Source organism: Ranitomeya variabilis, chromosome 4 (assembly GCF_051348905.1).
Source record: "Ranitomeya variabilis isolate aRanVar5 chromosome 4, aRanVar5.hap1, whole genome shotgun sequence".
Classification (NCBI taxonomy): Eukaryota; Metazoa; Chordata; class Amphibia; order Anura; family Dendrobatidae; genus Ranitomeya; species Ranitomeya variabilis.
Window position 1 is genome coordinate 57,397,412 of NC_135235.1, and position 24,103 is coordinate 57,421,514.

At 45.3% G+C, this 24,103-nt stretch overlaps 1 protein-coding gene across 4 annotated transcripts in view; it reads left to right on the forward strand.

The window, feature by feature from the left end:
* The window catches only part of CCNJ (cyclin J), a 56,671-nt gene that overhangs the window by 27,916 nt on the left and 4,652 nt on the right, over positions 1 to 24,103 (forward strand). For 2 of the 4 annotated variants that reach the window (XM_077258558.1, XM_077258557.1), the window contains 2 exons: positions 13,621 to 13,730; positions 19,466 to 19,676. In XM_077258558.1, coding sequence (XP_077114673.1) covers positions 13,662 to 13,730; positions 19,466 to 19,676 — 280 coding nt within the window. In that variant the 5' untranslated portion in view covers positions 13,621 to 13,661. Of the gene's footprint in view, positions 1 to 12,372; positions 12,510 to 12,554; positions 12,756 to 13,620; positions 13,731 to 19,465; positions 19,677 to 24,103 lie in introns of those variants that run through there. The other 2 variants (XM_077258556.1, XM_077258555.1) reach the window with 2 other exon arrangements.

Genomic DNA, 24,103 nt, shown 5'->3' on the forward strand with positions numbered 1-24,103 from the left:
AAATCTCCAAAGAATGTTTGAAAATTCTTTAACCCCTTTCTGACATCGGACGTACTATCCCGTCGAGGTGGGGTGGGCCCGTATGACCACCGACGGGATAGTACGTCCAGCACGATCGGCCGGGTTCACGGGGGGAGCGCGGCCGATCGCGGCCGGGTGTCAGCTGACTATCGCAGCTGACATCCAGGAGTGGTCACGGACCGCCCGCGGCACATTAACCCCCAGCACACTGTGATCAAACATGATCGCAGTGTTCCGGCGGTATAGGGAAGCATCGCGCAGGGAGGGAGCTCCCTGCGGGCTTCCCCGAGACCCCCGGAGCAACGCGATGTGATCGCGTTGCTCCGAGGGTCTCTTACCTCCTCCTCCCTGCAGCAGACCCGGATCCAAGATGGCCGCGGCATCAGGGTCCTGCAGGGAGGTGGTTTCACTGCGCCTGCTCAGAGCAGGCGCCGGGAAGCCTCCAGGAGCTGTGCACGTCAGATCGCCGATCTGACACAGTGCACAGCAAAGTGTCAGATCGGCGATCTTACACTATAACATCATGCCCCCCCGGGGAAATGTTATAGTGTAAAAAAAATAAAATTCACATGTGTAAAAAAAAAAAAAATGCAAAAAAAAAAATATATTCTTCCTATAAATACATTTCATTATCTAAGTAAAAAAAAAACAATAAAAGTACACATATTTAGTATCGCCGCGTCCGTAGCGACCCGACCTATAAAACTGTACCACTAGTTAACCCCTTCAGTGAACACCGTAAAAAAAAAAAAAAAAAGAGGCAAAAAACAACGGTTTATTATCATACCGCCAAATAAAAAGTGGAATAACACACGATCAAAAAGACGGATATAAATAACCATGGTACCGCTGAAAATGTCAAATTGTCCCGCAAAAAACCAGCTGCCATACAGCGTCATCAAAGAAAAAAGAAAAAAGTTATAGTCCTCAGAATAAAGCGATGCAAAAATAATTATTTTTTCTATAAAATAGTTTTTATCGTATAAAAGCGCCAAAACATAAAAAAATGATATAAATGAGGTATCGCTGTAATCGTACTGACCCGAAGAATAAAACTGTTTTATCCATTTTAACAAACGCGGAACGGTATAAACGCCTCCCCCAAAACAAATTCATGAATAGCTGGTTTTTGGTCATTCCGCCTCACAAAAATCGGAATAAAAAGCGATCAAAAACCCGAAAATGTTACAAATAAAAACGTCAACTCGTCCCGCAAAAAACAAGACCTCAAATGACTCTGTGGACCAAAATCTGAAAAAATTATAGCTCTCAAAATGTGGTAACGCAAAAAATATTTTTTGCAATAAAAAGCGTCTTTCAGTGTGTGACGGCTGCCAATCATAAAAATCCGCTAAAAAAAACGCAATAAAAGTAAATCAAACCCCCCTTCATCACCCCCTTAGTTAGCGAAAAATAAAAAAAATAAAAAAATGTATTTCTTTCCATTTTCCCGTTAGGGCTAGGGTGAGGGTTAGGGTTAGGGCTAGGGATAAAGGCCCCGTCTCACATAGCGAGATCGCTAGCGAGATCGCTGCTGAGTCACAAGTTTTGTGACGCAACAGCGACCTCCATAGCGATCTCGCTATGTGTGACACGTACCAGCGATCAGGCCCCTGCTGCGAGATCGCTGGTCGTGTCGGAATGGCCTGGACCTTTTTTTGGTCGTTGAGGCCCCGCTGACATCGCTGAATCGGTGTGTGTGACACCGATCCAGCGATGTCTTCACTGGTAACCAGGGTAAACATCGGGTTACTAAGCGCAGGGCCGCGCTTAGTAACCCGATGTTTACCCTGGTTACCAAAAAAAACAAACAGTACATACTCGCCTTTCGGTGTCCAGGTCCCTTGCCGTCTGCTTCCTGCTCTGACTGAGTCTCGCCGTACACTGAGAGCAGAGCGCAGCGGTGACGTCACTGCTGTGCTCTCACTTCTCACTGTACGGCCGGCAGTCAGTGAGAGAGCAGGAAGCAGACGGCAAGGGACCTGGACACCGAAAGGCGAGTATGTACTGTTTGTTTTTTTTGGTAACCAGGGTAAACATCGGGTTACTAAGCGCGGCCCTGCGCTTAGTAACCCGATGTTTACCCTGGTTACCCGGGTGCTGCAGGGGGACTTCGGCATCGTTGAAGACAGTTTCAACGATGCCGAAGTCGTTCCCCTGATCGTTGGTCGCTGGAGAGAGCTGTCTGTGTGACAGCTCCCCAGCGACCACACAGCGACTTACCAACGATCACGGCCAGGTCGTATCGCTGGTCGTGATCGTTGGTAAATCGCTTAGTGAGACGGGGCCTTAAGGCTACAGTTAGGGTTGGGGCTAAAGTTAGGGTTAGGGTTGGGGCTAAAGTTAGGGTTTGGATTACATTTACGGTTGGGATTAGAGTTGGGATTAGAGTTAGGGGTGTGTCAGGGTTAGGGGTGTGATTAGGGTTACCGTTGGGATTAGGGTTAGGGGTGTGTTTGGGTTAGGGTTTCAGTTATAATTGGGGGGTTTCCACTGTTTAGGCACATCAGGGGCTCTCCAAACGCGACATGGCGTCCGATCTCAATTCCAGCCAATTCTGCGTTGAAAAAGTAAAACAGTGCTCCTTCCCTTCCGAGCTCTCCCGTGCGCCCAAACAGGGGTTTACCCCAACATATGGGGTATCAGCGTACTCAGGACAAATTGGACAACTTTTGGGGTCTAATTTCAACTGTTACCCGTGGAAAAATACAAAACTGGGGGCTAAAAAATAATTTTTGTGGAAAAAAAAATAATTTTTATTTTCACGGCTCTTTGTTATAAACTGTAGTGAAATACTTGGGGGTTCAAAGTTCTCACAACACATCTAGATAAGTTCCTTGGGGGGTCTAGTTTCCAATATGGGGTCACTTGTGGGGGGTTTCTACTGTTTAGGTACATTAGGGGCTCTGCAAACGCAATGTGACGCCTGCAGACCATTCCATCTAAGTCTGCATTACAAATGGCGCTCCTTCCCTTCCGAGCTCTGCCATTCGCTCAAACGGTGGTTCCCCGCCACATATGGGGTATCAGCGTACTCAGGACAAATTGGACAACAACTTTTGGGGTCTAATTTCAACTGTTACCCTTGGAAAAATACAAAACTGGGGGCTAAAAAATAATTTTTGTGGAAAAAAAATTATTTTCACGGCTCTGCGTTATGAACAGTAGTGAAACACTTGGGGGTTGAAAGCTCTCACAACACATCTAGATGAGTTCCTTAGGGGGTCTACTTTCCAAAATAGTGTCACTTGTGGGGGGTTTCAATGTTTAGGCACATCAGGGGCTCTCCAAATGCAACATAGCGTCCCATCTCAATTCCAGTCAATTTTGCATTGAAAAGTCAAATGGCGCTCCTTCGCTTCCGAGCTCTACCATGCGCCCAAACAGTGGTTTACCCCCACATATGGGGTATCGGCGTACTCAGGACAAACTGTACAACAACTTTTGGGGTCCATTTTCTCCTGTTACCCTTGGTAAAATAAAACAAATTGGAGCTGAAGTAAATTTTTTGTGAAAAAAGTTAAATGTTCATTTATATTTAAACATTCCAAAAATTCCTGTGAAACACCTGAAGGGTTAATAAACTTCTTGAATGTGGTTTTGAGCACCTTGAGGGGTGCAGTTTTTAGAATGGTGTCACACTTGGGTATTTTCCATCAAATAGACCCCTCAAAATGACTTCAAATGAGATGTGGTCCCTAAAAAAAAATGGTGTTGTAAAAATGAGAAATTGCTGGTCAACTTTTAACCCTTATAACTCCCTAACAAAAAAAAATTTTGGTTCCAAAATTGTGCTGATGTAAAGTAGACATGTGGGAAATGTTACTTATTAAGTATTTTGTGTGACATATCTCTGTGATTTTATTGCATAAAAATTCAAAGTTGGAAAATTGCAAAATTTTCTAAATTTTTGCCACATTTCCGTTTTTTTTTCACAAATAAATGCAGGTAATATCAAAGAAATGTTATCACTATCATGAAGAACAATATGTCACAAGAAAACAGTGTCAGAATCACCGGGATCCGTTGAAGTGTTCCAGAGTTATAACCTCATTAAGGGACAGTGGTCAGAATTGTAAAAATTGGCCCGGTCATTAATGTGCAAACCACCCTTGGGGGTAAAGGGGTTAAATCAAAAAGTCCCCAGAGTATGTTCACACCTTGTCTTAGGGTATGTGTCCACGTTCAGGATTGCATCAGGATTTGGTCAGGATTTTCCATCAGTATTTGTAAGCCAAAACCAGGAGTGGGTGATAAATGCTTAAGTGGTGCATATGTTTCTATTATACTTTTCCTCTAATTGTTCCACTCCTGGTTTTGGCTTACAAATACTGATGAAAAATCCTGACCAAATCCTGATGCAATCCTGAACGTGGACACATACCCTCAGGGTATGTGCACACGTTGCGGATTTGTCTGTGGATTTTTCCGCACAGAATCCGCATCTCTTGGCCGAAAACACAGGCCAAAGTGGTTGCGGATTTTGCTGCGGAACCGCAGCGTTTCGGCAGCTGCGGGTCCGCAGCGGTTTCCCATAAGTTTACAGTACAATGTAAACCTATGGGAAACAAAATCCGCAGTGCACATGCTGCGGAAAAAAACACGCGGAAACGCAGCGGTTTATATTCCACAGCATGTCAATTCTTTGTGCGGATTCCGCTGCGGGTTTACACCTGCTCCAATAGAAAACTGCAGGTGAAAACCCACGGAGGAAACCGCACTAGAAACCACGATAAATCCGCAGTAAAAACCGCAGCGGTTTTGCACTGCGGATTTATCAAATCCGCTGCGGAAAATTCCACAATGGAATCCGCAGCGTGTGCAAAAGCCCTAAAGCCACGTTCACACGTTCAGTATTTGGTCAGTATTTTACCTCAGTATCTGTCAGCCAAAATCAGGAGTGGGTGATAAATCCAGAAGTGGTGACTTGTTTCTATTCTACTTTTCCTCAGATTGTTCCACTCCTGGTTTTCGGCTTACAAATGCTGAGGTAAAAAACTCAACAAAAACTCAATGTGTGAACGAGGTCTTAGGGTATGTGCACACGTTGCAGATCTCCTGCAGAACTGCAGCTTTTTTTTCCGCGCAGAAACGCTGAAGAAATGGAAGTGATTAAGGCCATGTTCACACTTTGCGGTTTTTACCGCGGATCCGCGGCGATTTTGATGCTGCGGGTCCGCAGCAGTTTCCATTGCGTTTACATTAACATGTAAGCCCTATGGAAACCGCAAACCGCAGTGCACATGCTGCGGGAAAAACCACGCAGAAACGCAGCGGTTTACAACCCGCAGCATGTCACTTCTTTGTGCAGGATCGCAGCGATTCTGCACCCATAGAAATGCATTGATCCGCTTACTTCCCGCATGGGGCTGTGCCCACGATGCGGGAAGTAAGCGGATAATGTGCGGTTACTACACGGGGTGGAGCAGCATCAATAGTATAGGAGTAATCCCGCAGCGGAAACCGCAAAACAAACCGCGATAAATCTGCAGGGATAACCGCAGCGGTTTTGCCCTGCAGATTTATCAATTCCGCTGCGGGAGAACCCGCAGAGCACGCCGCAAAGTGTGCACACAGCCATACAGTACAATGTAAATCAATGGCAAAAAAAAAAAAATGCTGTGCTAACGGTGTGGAAAAAACTGCACAAAAAACGCAGCAGATTCAAAAAAGGAGCATGTCAATCGTTTGTGCAGAACTGCTGCGTTTCTGCACCCATTCCATAATAAAAATCTGCAGGGGTAAAAAAAGGAAGAAATCCGCACAAAAATCTGCAACGTGTGCACATACCAAAAAAAGGCGCAGATTCTGACCTGCCACGAAATGCAGAATCTGCACAGAAAATTACACAGTCAAATCTGCAACTTGTGCATATAGCCAAAGACAGTAAAAAAAAAAAAAAAAGCTTAAAAGACTGAACAGTGTTGTCATTTTATAATAGAAATGAGTATGAAGAGTCTTTGAAGTGTTTTCTCAGTGTTTTTTTTTTTTTTCAGGCATTTTTCAAACCTGACCCACTCAAAAATACTTGTCTTGGGCGTGCTCGAATAATATGTTCGAGTCCCCATGGCTGTTCGACGTATGCAGGGATTGCCTAAGGCCGGCGTCACACTCAGCGTATGTAAATACGGTCTGTTTTTTTACGGCCGTAATACGCAGAAATGTTCCCAAGATAGTGATCCGTATGTCATCCGTAGGCAGGGTGTGGCAGCGTATTTTGCGCATGGCATCCTCCGTATGTAATTCGTATGGCATCCGTACTGCAATATTTTCTCGCAGGCTTGCAAAACCGACATTAATGGATTTATGGGCTCAAATGTTCGTTAAAACATATGTACAGTATGTGTATATATATATGTCATTGAGACACATATATATATATATATTCTGTATTTATATTTAATTCAGCGCGAGATATGTGAAAAGCCGGTAATTCAATTGCCGGCTTTTTCTTTCTCCTTCCCAAACCCGACAGGATATGAGACATGGATTACATACAGTAAACCACCTCATATCCCTTTTGTTTTGCATATTCCAACACTACAAATGTTAGTAGTGTGTATGTGCAAAATGTGGGCACTCTAGCTTGTAAAATAAAGGGTTAAATGGCGGAAAAAATTGGCGTGGGCTCCCGTGCAATTTTCTCCGCCAGAGTGTTAAAGCCAGTGACTGAGGGCAGATATTAATAGCCAGGAGAGGGTCCATGGTTATTGGCCCCCCTGTGGCTACAAACATCTGCCCCCAGCCACCCCAGAAAAGGCACATCTGGAAGATGCGCCTATTCTGGCACTTGGCCACTCTCTTCCCACTCCCGTGTAGCAGTGGGATATGGGGTAATGAAGGGTTAATGTCACCTTGCTATTGTAAGGTGACATTAAGCCAGATTAATAATGGAGAGGCGTCAATTATGACACCTATCCATTATTAATCCAATAGTACGAAATGGTTAATAAAAACACATTATTTACAAGTATTTTAATGAAATAAAGGCACAGGTTGTTGTAATATTTTATTATACTGGTAATCCACCTGATGACCCTCGTCCTGTAACAAAGGAAAAATAAAAACTCAACAATATCTCATACCTTCCGTCGCTCAGGTCAAGTCCCACGAAGTAAATCCATCTGAAGGGGTTAAATCATTTTACAGCTAGGAGCTGTGCTAAAGCAGTGCTCGTGGCTGTAAAACCCCCGGGAATGAATGGAAAGCGGGGTGACCTGTAGTTACCTTGAGTTGTGGTGAGGCGCCCTCTGCTGGATGTCCTCATGAACTGGAGCCTGGTAAAAGTTCCCACGCTCGAGTTCATATCCCACCGCTACACGGGAATGGGAAGAGAGAGGCCAAGTGCCAGAATAGGCGCATCTTCCAGATGTGCCTTTTCTGGGGTGGCTGGGGGCAGATGTTTGTAGCCAGGGGGGGCCAATAACCATGGACCCTCTCTAGGCTATTAATATCTGCCCTCAGTCACTGGCTTTACCACTCTGGCGAGAAAATTGCGCGGGAGCCCACGCCAATTTTTTCCGGGATTTAACTCTTTATTTTACAAGCTACAGCGCCCAAATTTTGCACATACACACTACTAACATTAGTAGTGTGGAATATGCAAAAAAAAAAAAGGGATATGAGATGGTTTACTGTATGTAAACCATGTCTCATATCATGTCGGGTTTGTGAAGGAGAAATTAAAAGCCGGCAATTGAATTACCGGCTTTTCTCTCTAACACCGCTGCGTATTTCTCGCAAGTCACACTGATGGTCCGTGTGTAATCCGTATTTTTCTCGCCCCCATAGACTTTCATTGGCTATTTTTTTGCGCAATACGGTGACAAACGCAGCATGCTGTGATTTTCTACGGCCGTAGAAGACCGTATAATACGGATCCGTAAAATACGGCTGATAGGAGCTGTGCCATAGAGAATCATTGGGCCGTGTGTTATGCGTATTTTACGGGTGTATTTTCTGCGCTCATACGTCCGTAAAACTTGCCAGTGTGACGCCGGCCTAACAAACAGACAATCCCTGCATGTGTTGCAGCTATCGAACAGTCGTCAGACATGCAACCGCAGAGACTCGAACATATTCTTTGAAGACACTCAGCAGTTATCCGAGAAAGTTTGCTCACAAGTACTGGGCATCTTTTAGAGAGTTTTGACAGTGATTTGCTTAGAAAAACCACAAGTGCTTTCTTTGTTAAACAGCGTTTAAAAACATCTATTGCAGTAAAAAAAAAAAAAAAAACTACAAATATGATGGGAAAACATCACCGGCGGTCAAAAACATTGAGGCTGCCGTCACACTATCAGTATTTGGTCAGTATTTTACCTCAGTATTTGTAAGCCAAAACCAGGAGTGGAATAGAGGAAAAGTATAATAGAAACATATGCTCCACTTCTGTATTTATCACCCACTCCTGGTTTTGGCTTACAAATACTGAGGTAAAATACTGACCAAATACTGATAGTGTGACGGCAGCCTGAGACAGGGCTCTGGAAACAACAGGAAAAAAAAACACCAGTTGTTTTAGAAAAAAAACAAAACGGTGTCGCTTGAAGCGTCTTCCTCTTGTCAAACTATGCAAATCCACCCGAAAAAGACTAATGTGAACATGTGCTTAGACTCCTAACAACAGAATCCAGCATGTATGACCAGGCGGGCTTCACATTGATGTTTTTTGCAGTATATTTTGGGGTCTGCAACTGATCTCAAGTTATTTAAAACTTGATGACAAATGCATCGCTTTGTAGGATTTGTTTTCCAATCTACCACCCACTTAAAGGGGAGTCCTATCTCAAGCATCTATGGCCTCTCCAAAGACTCACTTAGGGCTGTCCCACACGTCCAGATAATTCCGGTACCGGAATAAATCGGTACCGGAGTTATCCGTGTCCGTGTGCCCGTGAGCTCACGTAGGCCATACACGTGTGCCGCCCGTATGGCGAGTGGGTACCACACGGAGTGTGTGGTACCCACGCGTGTGGTACCCTGCATCGTGCTGAAGCCGCGATTCATATGTTCCCTGCAGCAGCGTTTGCTGCAGAGAAAATATGAATAGTGTTTAAAATAAAGATCTATGTGTCCGCCGCCCCCCCCCCTGTGCGCCCCCCCGCTGTTCAGAAAATACTCACCCGCTCCCTCGTTGGCTGTCGCTCCTTCCTCTCTGCCCCATCTTCTCCTGTATGCGGTCACGTGGGGCCGATCATTTACAGTCATGAATATGTGGCTCCACCTCCCATAGGGGCGGAGCCGACTATTCATGATTGTAAATGATCGGCCCCACGTGACCGCATACAGTAGGAGGCGCGGGGCAGAGAGGAAGGAGTGACAGCCAACGTGGGAGTGGGTGAGTATTTTCTGAACAGCGGGGGGGCGCACAGGGGGCAAGGGGGCGCACAGGGGGTGGGAGGGCGGGGGACACATAGATCTTTATTTTAAACACTATTATTCATATTTTCTCTGCAGCAAACGCTGCTGCAGGGAACATATGAATCGCGGCTTCAGCACCATGTGGGGGGGACAGCGCTTACTGTAGCGCTGTCTCCTGCACGCCACACGGACTGCACACGGAGAAGGTCCGTGTGTGGTCCGTGTTTTACATGGACCCATTGACTTTAATGGGTCCGTGTAATACGTGCGTTCCCACGAACACTGACATGTCTCCGTGTTTGGCACATGGAGACACGGTCCGCAAAAAATCAATGACATCTGAACAGATGCATTGATTTTTATGGGTCTACGTGTGTGTCAGTGGCTCCGGTACGTGAGGAAACTGTCACCTCACGTACCGGAGCCACTGACGTTTGAAACCGGCCTTATCAGGAGAATTGGGCTTCTACGACCCCTGTTCACTGATTTATGGCACCCACTTTCCATTTAGAAATAAATGTGACCGGTAGCTAAGAAAGGGGTGTTACAGGGGTGTATGTGTGGGGGGGAGGGGGGGCTACTGGAGGAGACCTCGCTGCACATTCTGATCCAGAACCTCCGATACATAGCTCGGACACCTTCCACATTTAGGGTATGTCCACGTGGGACAGAACGGCTGTTGACTTCATCTGCAGTGGATTACAGCACTAAGGCCGGGATCACACATGCAAGAAATATGTCCGAGTCTCGCATGGTAATACCCGGCATTGCCGCCGTCACTCAGGAGCGGAGAGTGCGGCCGCAGAGCAATACATGCAGCTGCACGCTCCGCTCCAGAGAGACGGCGGCAATGCCGGGTATTACCATGCGAGACTCGGACATATTTCTCGCATGTGTGATCCCGGCCTCAATCTGAAACCATAACTCCTACTCACTACTATGGGCAGCAGCATGTGGCGTTTTCCAGACCCCCACCTCAACCGCCTGCGGCCCGCACTCGGCTGCTGTTATTCTGCTCTGTTATGGATGGCTGAGAAGGCTTTGGTCTCTCAAATTCCTTCCAAAATCCTCCTCAAAAACTCTTCTCATTCATTTCTATGGGAAATTTGTTGTTCATATGAGGAGTTTTTTCAGTGTTTTAGGATATGTTTCCACGTTAAGGATTCCCAGTGCGTTGGATGCAGCGGATACCCCGCTCCGCCCAAAGCGCCGCCCCCTGTTGTACACGCAGTGATTCCAGATGTGTTCATTGAACACAGGCGGAACCACCGCATCGTATTCATAGACTGTTATTTATCTTGCGGAGACGGAGGGTCTCCGCAAGATAGACATGCTGCGGTCTGGAAAGACACGCCGCATGTCTGGTTACGCAGGGACGCCGGATGCGGCCCTGCACGCATAGTGGAGACGAGATGTCATAAAATCCCTCCACTATGCTGTAACATCTGGACGCCGCAGCAATTCCGGACGTGTGCACATAGCCTAATGGTTTTATTGTGAAAGTGGAGGCACAGTGTGCACGGTGTATGTGCGGTGTACGCTCTCATCCTGGAAGTGTACGGAACGGGTGGCCTCGGAGAGCACGTGTGAGTGAAGATCGTGTCCAAAGGGGTTGTCTGGCCTTAACCTACTCCATGTGACTGCAGACTCGTGAATCTGCACATCGTGCGCACTGTGACGATTTTTCGGGGGCTGCGCCAGGAGCGGACAGTCATGTGACCCCCCCCCCTAATATGCGATTTGCATCAGGGCCGGCGTCAGCACCTGGCACACCCGGGCAAGTGCCGGGGCCCTGAGCAGGCATGGGGCCCACTCGCTGTGAGGGACACTGGCGTGCTATGGGAGCTTGGTGCCGGCCCCCGCGAGTGGACACACCCTCCCGCTTGCTCCGGCCCCGGCACTTGCGATACTCATCACCTCTCCCTGTTCCAGCGCTGCAGCGTCTTCCATCCTCTGACTGTGACGTTCAGGTCAGAGGGCGCGATGACGTCACTAGTGTGCGCCCTCTGCCTGAGCAATCACAACACAGAGAGCAAGAAGACGCAATACTGAGGAGTCCAGAGCAGCGACAAGCAACGAGAGGTTAGCATTTCATTTTTTTTAATATTTGGAGCATTATATGGGGCCAATTCTACAGGGAGAATCTTATGGGGCCAATAATATATGAAGCATCTTATGGGACTAATTATATATGGAATCTATATGGGGCCCATTATACATGGAGCATCTTATGGGGCCAATTATTTTTGGAGCATTATATGGGGCCAATCATAGACTAAGGAGCATTATATGGGGCCCATTCTGTAAGGAGCAATATAAGGGACTCAGTATACTGTATGGGGCTGATCATATACTGTATGGAGCATTATATGAGGCCCATTATATAGAAAAACAAGGACATTGTATGTGACCTGCACTGAGCGCCTGTGCTTGGTTTGAACAGTCATTCTGTGCGGACAGTCCTTTTAACAAGGGACTGCCCCTTTAAGGCGCTGCTGACACTTGTAGTTAGGGCTCCCTTTTTTGCCTTGCTATTTAAAGGGACGAATAGTGTAATCTGAATAGCAGATGTTGTAAATGTTTGTGATACCCCTTACTTTTAGGATATGCTGTGTTTTTTGTCTTCTGGATTTTTGTGATACCCCTATAATCAGTTGTGCACCGCAATAATCTATACCGGGAGTTCTATTTTCCGGAAATAAGCTGGAAGGAGAGTGATGTGAGGAGCAGGAGGCCCTGGCTGTGAGCGCGGCACACATGGCTCACCCCGGGTGTACTAGTGTCCCCAAGTGACCTGTCCTGCGCAAGTATCTTAGAGGCCGCGCCCCTCAGTGCGTCATCAACCACGCCCACCCGCTGGTTTCTGCATTCCCCTCAAGTGGCGTTAAAAATATAGCCCCGCCCACTACAATGTATTTCCAGTCTTGGGAGACTACTACACCCCGCCCCTCAGCATATAGCGACGCCCCTCAGCATCCAGCCACGCCCATCACCCGCTTCTCCCCATTTACGACGTCTTTTAAGTCAATGGCCGTACGGGAACCTAGGAGACTCAAAATTCTTCCGAGGTGCGGCTGCGCGAGTCACAGCTTTAAATGAGATCAGAGCCGTGATTGGACAGAAATGTAAGTCAAGTTTGTAAGATTATCTGCTATTGGCGGAGCTCCCCCACAGCGGCATGTGTCCGAGCCAGGGCTTTGTATACACTCCATAGCTCTCGGCCGGCCCTTTAACAATGGATGAGGAGAGCTTGGCCGATTGTTGATGGACGCCGGGGTCTGGCGGCGGCGGAGGAGGCAACAGCCGGAGCGGGGGAGCTGAACGTGGGAGCGTCGGTTACAGGGAGATGGAAGCGTGAGCGGATCACTGAGGTCGGTGCACGGGGACGGACTTCTGGGGAACTTGTGCGGGGTCTGATGGGGGACACGGGGCTTTGTTGGCCGCGGCGTCCTCAGCCGGGAGCGTCCCTGCAGGAGGCGTGCGGTGTGGGGGGACTGCAGGATAGGGGGATCTGCTGCAGCCGGAGACCTTGTGTCTAATAATATATATATAATATTGTGCTGGAAATGAATGGATCCGTAATGCAGTGATCTGCTCCGGGGCACGGACTCATCAGTTTCCACAATAGAAATTGGGTTTCTGTATTTTATCTATTTTTTAAATAACATTTTAATGTCAAATATTTGCTAAAACATTTTTTTTTTTAGTATTTCTATGTAGACTTTTAAAGATCAAGTTGAGCCTTTTTTTTTTTTTTTTAAGTTTTATCACATCATTTTATTTTAATGATTTATTTACTTTTAGGATATGCTAACTGTGTTTTTTGTTTTCTGGATTTTGAAGTGTGCGGACACCATCAACTTTAATGACTTAACTTTTCCATAGTTCTCACTCTATTTTCCTTTTTTTTTTTTTTTTTTTCTTTTTTTTTTTACATCAAGAAATCGTCTGTCACTGATCAATAAGGCGCCGTTAGAGACGTTAATTAGATTTGCAGGTGTGGACAGCCTGGGACCTGGAATTATCTTTCAGAGTGTGAAGGGTTAAACCCTGTTGGTGGGACTTTAATTAAGTGCAAATTTTTTTTTTCTGCTCCAGCAGTTCCCACTTTAGAAAGAAAAACTCTTTGTATGTAAAGTTTGAGTGTACTGTTGGGAGGAAATAAAGTAATTTTCTTTAGTTGTGTGTGTTTTTTTTTTTTGTTTGTTTTTTTATAATTATTCTTCTGTCTTGCAGACCAGGTTATACTGTCTTTTGCTCTCTTGACTTCCCATGAAATGGAGCTTGAAGTATTGTGGTGGAAGGGTCAGCTCGCTGCAGACATCCATCAGGCTCTCCGCTATAAAGTAAGTGGACTATACTCTGCCTCTTTGAGATTCTAGTTTTGTTGTGTGTTTTTTTTTTTTTTTGTTTTGTTTTTTTTCAATCTTTTCTTTTTTTAACGTAGATGATTGTAAATGCACGTTAATAAAAAAAAATAATAATCTGGGGAAAAAAAATATTATAAATATTTGTGCAGTCTGGACTCTAAACCAAGACTGTTGTTCCTGCATAAGTTACTAAAAGTTTGAAGGAAACATTACAGTGTATATATATATATATATATATATATATATATATATATATATATATATATATATATATATATATATATATATATATATATATATATATATATATATATATATATATATATATATGATCTTATTTACCTTTTTCCTAACTTGTACAGCCCTTAGAGTCCAGCTTGTAAAACAAAGTACAGTAAATAAGATCTTTATACCCTACATATTGAACTATGGGTCTAAACACAAACTAAAAACACAAGCATAAATACAATTGTAAAAAAACTAAAATGTTCATAATTCTGATGTGTGTAAGTGTATATGTGTATGTGTATGTGTATATATATATATATATATATATATATATATATATATATATATATATATATATATATATAATTTTATTTTTTTTTTAACTATTGCACACACACACTATTTCCTCCTCCCAACCCCCTTGGGGAGGAGAAAAAGAAGCAGTCCAAAAATTTGTGAATGGAAGTTCCCCTACCTTTTTTCTCACATATATTTATTTATCTACTTAAAAAAAGGAAAAAAAAAATCTCTTCCTTGTGATTGTAGTTGGGCCTGGTGCTGCTGCTTCTTCTTGTCCGCTTTCCTGTGCAGTCTGGGATGGCCGCCTGTAGCTCTTCTGTTGCTGGGGGGAAGATGGTGGTGGTTTATTGTCCTCCTCTGGGCTGGGGCCAGCTGGTTACTTCCCGTCCCTTCACTTCACACCCCGGTGTTAGTAGCAGGGGGCCATTAGTTTCCTTCAGGGCATCTGAGTGGAGGGACAGTTTGGGAGCCACTCTGCGGTGCCGCCACAAGTAGATTTTTCACGGTTTTAATCCCTTTTGTTATCCGGCAGCATGCTGGGGGTTGTCCCTGAAAACAGCAAACTGGCCAGCAATGGCAGAGCCGTCCTTTGTTGCTCCAAGGGTCCTGCTCCATGGTGGTGGCCGCCTCGTCCCTCCGCCTCCTCTGTTGAGACTTCTCAATCTCTGGACTCTTGTCCTGATTCATTAATTTACTTGTAACATAGATTATAACTTTTTTTTTATTTTTGGGGACGGAGTTCTTGGTATTTTTTTAAACAAATTTCTGCTTCTCAGTTGAGTGGATTAGGTTGCCATGGTTACGTACATTAATTAATTTGATGAATTACTCTGCTACACTCCTCGGTCATGTGCAGATTTTAGACCACTCCATTTTGTCTTTAAGCATAAAAAAAAAATCCTAACACAATAGGGTGTTGTGTGAGATTTTTTGCCTGCAGTCCTTATGTTTTGTTTTTTTTTTTTCTTTATTACTGGGCGCCCCTGTAGATGGGTCCTGGAAGGAATTTGACTAAACTAATTATAAAGGGGCTATATTGAATCACTCGGGGTATGAACTCATCCTAACAATGGAAAATGGGGTTTGTCTGGACAGGACTGTGGAGTTGGGCTGCCCATTAATAATGTTTATCTACTGGTGTCAGGGAGACATCTGCCCTTAAACGTCACATTCACACTTTATGGTGGCGTCAAAAGCATCCCAACTTCTGAAACATCGGAATGATTTCTACAACTAAGTTTTAAGGAAAACCTGATTTTATTTTCTTTTTTGTTTCCTCCTGACTGCAGCTTATTAAAAAAAAAAAAAAAAAGTTTTCTCACCCTTCCCAGGTCCAACGCCAAGTCTGCACCACTGCTCCTATTCCCTGTTATTGTATATGACTAGAGATGAGCTCATTTTTTAAAATTCTGTTCCAATTACGATCAGCGGCATTGTTTTTGCAATATTCGCCAAAAAAAACGACATTGGGAGTAGAAATAAACGAATATGTTCAGAATCGATCGTCAAACATAAATTTGGCACCAATATGGCAAATTCAGATTTGGCGACCGATTCCAAACAAATTCGCTCAACTCGATATACGACACATGGACAGCCAATAACTGAGCAAAGCAGCTTTGCTCAACTGCTCAGACGCTGATTTTACGGATTGCCTGCAGTGCTGTTGACGTGACGTGAGCGCTGCAGACAACTAGACTCCGGGCGCAGCGGCTCCTCACTTGACCAGAGAAGGGAGATTAAAGTGCGGTGGGGTTTTTTGTGCTTACGAGATGCAGCACTTCATTAAACCCCTTTTTAACATGCAGATTTTCAAACCCTTTAGCAGCAGTTTATCACTTGCAGGAATAGAGGAACCAGCGTGTTTAAAGGGGTTTTCCACTACGGTACAACTCCATTATTAATAGTCTGAGGAAGGTGAGGAAAAAAAATTGACAATCTCCTCCTGGGCCTGCACCGATCCTCCATACTCTGCCCTGCGATCACTGCTGTGGCTGCAGATCGGCTGCAGTGCCTGATTCTGACCCCAGCAGGAGATTCAGCATATACAGGACCAAAACTGATCCAGCTAAGTGTCTTTTTTTTTTTTGTTTTTTTTTCCCCTCCTCTTTCCAACTTTAGTTCGGCCTCTATTTGGTGGGTATGTGTCTGCATGTGGTATATAGCGCTGTATAGGAAAGCTCCGCAGACTGAGCGTTCATATACGGCCGGACCGCGGCAAAGAAATGTGCACCTTGCATGCCTCATCATCTATCCTGACTGTGCCCTTAAGTGCTTGTTGCTTTCATGCATAAAGCTTTTCATCATATAAAAGTGTGATTTTTGGAACCTAAACCTTGAAGGATGGGAACAGCTTTCAGGGGTAAAATACATATGTAAAAAAAAAAATATATATATATATATATATATATATATATATATATATATATATATATATATATATATATATATATATATATATATATATACACATATATATATATATATATATATATATATATATATTTATATTAGACTGTGGCCCGATTCTAACGCATCGGGTATTCTAGAATATGCATGTCCCCGTAGTATATGGACAATGATGATTCCAGAATTCGCGGCAGACTGTGCCCGTCGCTGATTGGTCGAGGCAACCTTTATGACATCATCGTCGCCATGGCAACCATTATGACATCTACGTCGATACTGTGCCCGTCGCTGATTGGTCGAGGCCTGGCGGCAGACTGTGCCCGTCGCTGATTGGTCGAGGCAACCTTTATGACATCATCGTCGCCATGCTGTGCCCGTCTCTGATTGGTCGAGGCCTGGCGGCCTCGACCAATCAGAGACGCGGGATTTCCAGGACAGACAGACAGACAGAAAGACAGACAGACAGACGGAAAAACCCTTAGACAATTATATATATATATATAGATATATCTATATCTATATATATATATATCTATATCTAGATGGTGGCGCGATTCTAACGCATCGGGTATTCTAGAATATGTATGTAGTTTATTTATGAAGATTTAAGAATAATGCAATATATACACAGGATTTTCCGGGTAGCGAAGTGTGGTTTATTTTTTTCTCAATATCTAAAAAAAAAATAAAGGGAACACTAAAATACCACATCCTGGATATCTCTGAAATATTCCAGTTGCAAATTTGTTTTCATTGCATAGTGGAATGTGTTCAGAACAATAAAACATAACAATTATCAATGTAAATCAAAAAATATCTCACGGATGCCTGATTTTTTTGAGTATCATTCCAAATCCAAAGTGGAAAACCAAATTACAGGCTGATCCAACTTCAGTGGAAATGCCTCATGACAAGGAAAAGATGCTCAGTATTGTGTGGCCTCCACGTGCCTGTTTGACCTCCCTACTGTAAAACTCGCTCCTGATGAGGCACCGGATGGTCTCCTGAGGGATCTCCTCCCAGACCTGGACTAAAGCATCCGCCAACTCCTGGACAGTCTGTGGTGCAACGTGATGTTGGTGGATGGATCGAGACTAGTAATGAACGAGTGTACTCATTGCTCGGGTTTTCCCGAGCACGCTCGGGTGACCTCCGAGTATTTACAACTGCTCGGAGATTTCGTTTTCATCGTGGCAGCTCAACGATTTACAGCTACTACCCAGCCTGAGTACATGTGGGGGTTGGTTGCTTGGTTGCTAGGGAATCCCCACATGTAATCAAGCTGGCTAGTAGCTGTAAATCATCAGCTGCAGCGATGAAAACTATATCTCCGAGGTCACCCGAGAGTGCTCGGGAAAACCTGAGCAACGAGTATACTCGCTCATCGGGCACTCAGACCATCCTCATGGAGTCGGTTTCTAACTGTTTTTGCAGACAAATGCACATTTGTGGCCTGCTGGAGGTCATTTTGCAGTGCTCTGGCAGTGCTCCTCCTGTTCCTCCTTGCGCAAAGGATAGCAGTCCTGCTGCTGGGTTGTTGCCCTCCTACGGCCCCCTCCATTTCTCCTGCTGTACTGGCCTGTCTCCTGGTAGCGCCTCCAGCCTCTGGACACTACCCTGACAGACACAGCAAACCTTCTTGCCACAGCTCGCATTGATGTGCCATCCTGGATGAGCTGCACTACCTGAGCCACTTGTGTGGGTTGTAGAGCCTGTCTCATGCTACCACGAGTGTGAAAGCACAACCAACATTCAAGTGACCAAAACATCAGCCAGAAAGCATTGTTACTGAGATGTGGTCTGTGGTCCCCACCTGCAGTCCATTATAAGTCCCCCTTCCTCCCATCCCAATCCCCCACACCCCACGTCCTTCCCCTGCATCCCATTATTGTCCTTTCCCCTACCCCATCATTTCACTCTTCACCACCTCCATCATTGCCGTTTTCCCCCACTACCCCATCATTGCCCATTCCACCACCTCCATCATTTCCTCCTCCTTCACCATCCCCATCCTTGCCCATTCCACCACGTCCATCATCTCCTCCTCCTTCACCATCCCCATCCTTGCCCATTCCACCACCTCCATCATTTCCTCCTCCTTCACCATCCCCATCCTTGCCCATTCCACCACCTCCATCATTTCCTCCTCCACCATCCCCATCCTTGCCCACTCCACCACCTCCATCATTTCCTCCTCCCCACCATCCTCATCATTGCCCATTCCACCACTTCCATCATTTCCTCTGCCCCCCCACACACCCCCCACACACACACACCCCCACACACCCACACACACACACCCCCACACACACACTCTCACCAGTCCTCACCTCTCCACACACTCTCCCATCGCCAGCAGCTTCCTGTCTCTGGCATAACCGGCCACTGAATGATGACATCATCCAGCGGTGCTGCTGTCTGTATGAGAAGGGCAGGAAGCAGGACAGATCCCTGCAGCTCCGCTCTGCTGCCTTTTTCTCTTGCAGGCAGCGGAGCTGCGGGGATCTCTCCCTGCCCGCCGCACATGAGGGCAATCTGGCCAGGGGCCCCCTGGAGCCTCAGGGCCGGATCAACAGGCCAGATTGCCCTCATTGCACCGGGCCTTGGTGCGGCTGCACATGCGGTATGTCCGCCCATGAAAGTTTTACAGTAAATTTTGCAATGTTAATTTGGAGATCCTTGCTTTCCACGTAGTGTACTTTCTGTGCCCGGGATGTGATATCCGTGCATTTGTCTGCAGGCTTCATTTAACCCTCTGCCGTCTGTTTACTTAGGAATTAAAGCTCCTGTCCTACAAAGGCCAGTCCCCCCAGCTGAACCTAAGACGATACTTTGCAGATCTGATAGCTATCGTCAGTAATCGATTCAAACTGTGTCCTACTGCCCGCCATCTCGCCGTCTACCTGCTGGACCTCTTCATGGACCGATATGATATCTCTATCCAGCAGCTGCACATCGTGGCACTGTCCTGTCTGCTGTTAGCAAGTAAGTGAACCATTTATTTCTCCAGATTCTTATCTGTGCTGCCATTTATTTATTTCTTTGTCCGTCTCTGCTCAGACATCTACCATAGATAAACTGTATGTGAACGCAGCTCCAGTCCATAGGAACTCAGTAATATACTGTGGCTTGCAAAAGTATTTACACACTTTGCATCTTTCATGTCTTGCTACCCCACGACTTGGAATGTCATCCCTTTTTTTTTTTTTTTTTTAATGGTTTACATCAGTTCGTTTAAAGAACATGCTTCCAACTGTGAACATTTTAGGTTTCTTTTTATTATGAAGCAAACAGTAAATAGGTCAGTGTAACTGAAAACTTCAGTGTGCATAACTATTCACACCTTAAAGTCAGTACTTTGTAGAGCCTCCTTTTACAGCAATTACAGCTCCAAGTCACTTTTGGTTAAGTTGCTATGAGCTGTCCACTGGGATTTTTGTCCATTCCTCAAGGTAAAACTGCTTCGGCTTTGTGAAGTTAGATGGTTTCCTCTGGTGAAGAGCAATCTTCAAGTCTGACCACAGATTCTCAATCTCATTAAGGTCTGGGCTTTTGACTGGGGTGGTACACCTGTCAAACCGTAATGCAGGTGAGCTTAGGGAGGCCAGAAACATCCTGTGAAGCAGTGACACGCTTCCCCTTAAACCACTCAAGTGTTGCTTTAGCAGTGTGCTTTGGGTCATTGTCTTGTTGGAAGGTGAACCGTCCCAGTCTCAAATCAATGATAAACTGAAGCAGGTTTTGTTCATTCATATCCCTGTATTTCGCACCATCAAGTTTTCCCTGTTCCTGCTGCCGAAAAAAAAACATGCTCACACCATGATGCTGCCACCAACATGTTTCACTGTGGGGATGGTGTTGTTGGAGTGATAAGCTGTGTTGGTTTGGTGCCAGACATAGCTTTTACCTTGGTGGCCAAAAAGTTTAATTTTGGTCTCATATGACCACACCACCTTCCTCCATATGACCACACCACCTTCCTCCATACATTTGGGGAGTCTCCCACCATGTCTTACAATTTTTGTGTGTAATTATAGGCTGTTTTCTGCCCACTCTTCCATAAAGACCACCTCTATAGAGTGTACGGCTTATTGTGGTCGTATGGACAGATACTCCAATCTCTGCTTGGGGTTTCTGCAGCTCCTTCAGGGTTACCTTTGGCCTCTGTGCTGCCTCTCTGATTATTGCCCTCCTTGCCCGGGCTGAGCGTTTTGGTGAGCGGCCCTCTCTTGGCCGGTTTGCTGTGATACCATGTTATTTCCATTTGATGATAATGGTTTGATGGTGCTTCGGGGCATCAGAGATTAAAATATTTCTATTTATTTTTTAACCCAACCCTGACTTGTACTTCTCAACAACTTTGTCCCTGACTTGTTTGGAGATCTCCTTGGTCTTCATGGTGTTTGTAAAAATGTTGCAATTTTAACGCTATTAAAAATACGCTCCATTCACAAAATAGGAAGGATTTTGGTTTTGCGCTCATTGTCTAGGTGACATGCCACCAATGCAGATTAGCAGTGGTGGCCGAGCATGTGCAGTGGACGCTTACTGGCTCTTTCCAGTAAAGAATAGATCTAAAGTGGGACGGAGGGCACAATGTGGCCAGTTTTCATGTCCCTGCGCTCCTCTGTTGTAGCTGGTTCTAATCAATCGTCAGGATCACGCCTCAATAAAAAAAAATGATCAGAATGTCGTTTATGCTCAGAATAGACATGTCAGCTCACTATGAAAAATACTCGCACAACTCCTGGGACAAAAAAATATATATAGGTTCATTTTCTAATTTGTTTTTTTTTTTTTTTTTTTTTTGTTCACCAATTTGGAGAAAAAGAAAAATTATACAAGTTAGTTTTTTGCCTTAGATTGATCTGTCTGGAAATCGCCTTGTTGGAATGAAGTTGGTGTTACTGCTGATCAGGAAGTGAATAACTATACATTTAATTATTAAAAACTCCCTATTTAGTTCCTGCTGTGCTCTAGTAATGACGAGCTGATTCTCCCATGTTCGCCCCTTTTTACCCATCATCAGCATAAGGGCAACAAGTGTAACTCGAGACATTACAAAGCAACTGGGGACTCTCGGTAGATGGCCAACCTTTCACATGACCATTGACTACTGTGAATACTTACACCTGTGATTCATTCTCCAGGCGGCGTGGACATCTGATCAGTTGTCGGGGGATAACCACCTATTTTCGTCTTCGTATTTTTTTATTTTTTTTTTTTGTATAAATCTTCTCCTTTCTGTTGGTTGTTTTCTCCATCGTCTTCTGCGCTATGGCCACAGATAATGGCATCGGAGCACATCTTGCACCCATTTTTACATTGCTTTGGTGACAGTGGGGTCACTGTGTGCGCAGAATGGAGGAGGATGTGTGCTCTGTCTGTAAATGGTTTCCATGTTGCGGCTGGATAATGTGATTTTATGTATAAAGTGGATGCATTGTAAGACCCTCCGATCTGTATCATTGATGGAGTGCTGTCTCAGGAATTCGGCCTCATTGACTCTCATTTAGTCTTGTGTTTTTAATGGGTCACTTTGTCGCAGTGGCATTTCAGGCATTCATTAATTCTAGTCTGCCGTCAGTGCCTGTGCTCCATCATAGCAATGAATGAAGGAATGCCCGGGGCTAGAAATGAACCAGAAGTGTGCAGAAGCCTGGACCTGCAGCCATGCCGTGTGCTGTACTTTGCTATATCCAGGTTTGACTGATCCATTCAGATGGGATCCCAGCGCTTAGAGGTTGTCCATGACTTGTACCGTTGATGGCCTATCCTTAGTCATCAGTGTCTGGTGGGGTTCCGACACCTGGCACCCCCGCCAATCAGCTGTTCTCGGTGCCTGCCGGAACTGCACAGCTCCATCAACAGAATCTTGGCCACGGCCAATCAAATCAATAGGGGGTGAATGTGCAGTACCCGACCGTGGCCACTATACAGTAGATGGAGCTGTGCATTTCCATAACTCATCAGTTCCCGCTGACGCCAATGTCAAGAATGGCTGATCGGCATGGCGTGCCGGATGTTGCACCTCCACTGATAAGACATTGATGACCTAAGTCTTGGCCTTCAGTGTTAAAGTAGTGGACAACCTCTTTAAGATTTCCATATGGAATATTGCACATATACACTAGAAAAATGTGAGATTTGCTTAAAAGGCCACCAATTGTCACGTGAATGTTTGCTCGTTTTCAGCCACACGTCATCGGTCTGATAGGCCGATCTAATCATATGATGCTGTTATTTCTCATCACTTGACCAGTTACTGCCTGGTACCATAATACAGGTCCAAATACACATTTTTGTGAAACTGGCCTTATAGTCAAATCCTAAATTAAGGCTTTCTTGAAGGAGGAATATTCAGCGATGGGTCTTCTGCGCTCCACTATCACTTTCCTGTATAATTGGGGGCAGCCTTTAGAGTTCTGGAGGAAGTGGCCCATTTTACAGTCCCTATACAGACCGCAATGCCCGGACTGACTGCAGGTCTCCTAACTAGTGTTGAGCGATACCGTCCGATACTTGAATACTTGAAAGTATCGGCCGATACCGGCAAAGTATCGGATCCAATCCGATACCGATACCCGATACCAATACAAGAGGAAACTCTCCTTCAGGCCCTGGGAACCATATTAATGTGTAAAAGAAAGAATTAAAATAAAAAATATTGCTATACTCACCTCTCCGACGCAGCCTGGACCTTACCGAGGGAAGCGGCAGCGTTCTTTGTTTAAAATTCGCGCTTTTCTTTCCTTTACGTGAAGTCCCGGCTTGTGATTGGTCGCGTGCCGCCCATGTGGCCGGGACGCAACCAATCACAGCAAGCCGTGACGTAATTTCAGGTCCTTCAGGATTTTAAAATTACGTCCCGGCTTTGTGATTGGTTGCGTCGCGGTCAACCAATCACAAGCCGTGACGTCACGGGAGGCTGGACACGCGCGTGTCCAGCCTCCCGGCTTGTGATTGGTTGATCGCGACGCAACCAATCACAAGCCGTGACGTCACGGGAGGCTGGACACGCGCGCATTTTAAAATGCGCGCGTGTCCAGCCTCCCGTGACGTCACGGCTTGTGATTGGTTGCGTCGCCCATGTGACTGCGACGCAACCAATCACAAAGCCGGGACGTAATTTAAAAATCCTTAAGGACCTGAAATTACGTCACGGCTTGCTGTGATTGGTTGCGTCGCCCATGTGACTGCGACGCAACCAATCACAAAGCCGGGACTTCACGTAAGGAAAGAAAAGCGCGAATTTTAAACAAAGAACGCTGCCGCTTCCCTCGGTAAGGTGCAGGCTGTGTCGGAGAGGTGAGTATAGCAATATTTTTTATTTTAATTCTCTCTTTTACACATTTTTACATTAATGTTGTTTCGATACCGATACCCGATACCACAAAAGTATCGGATCTCGG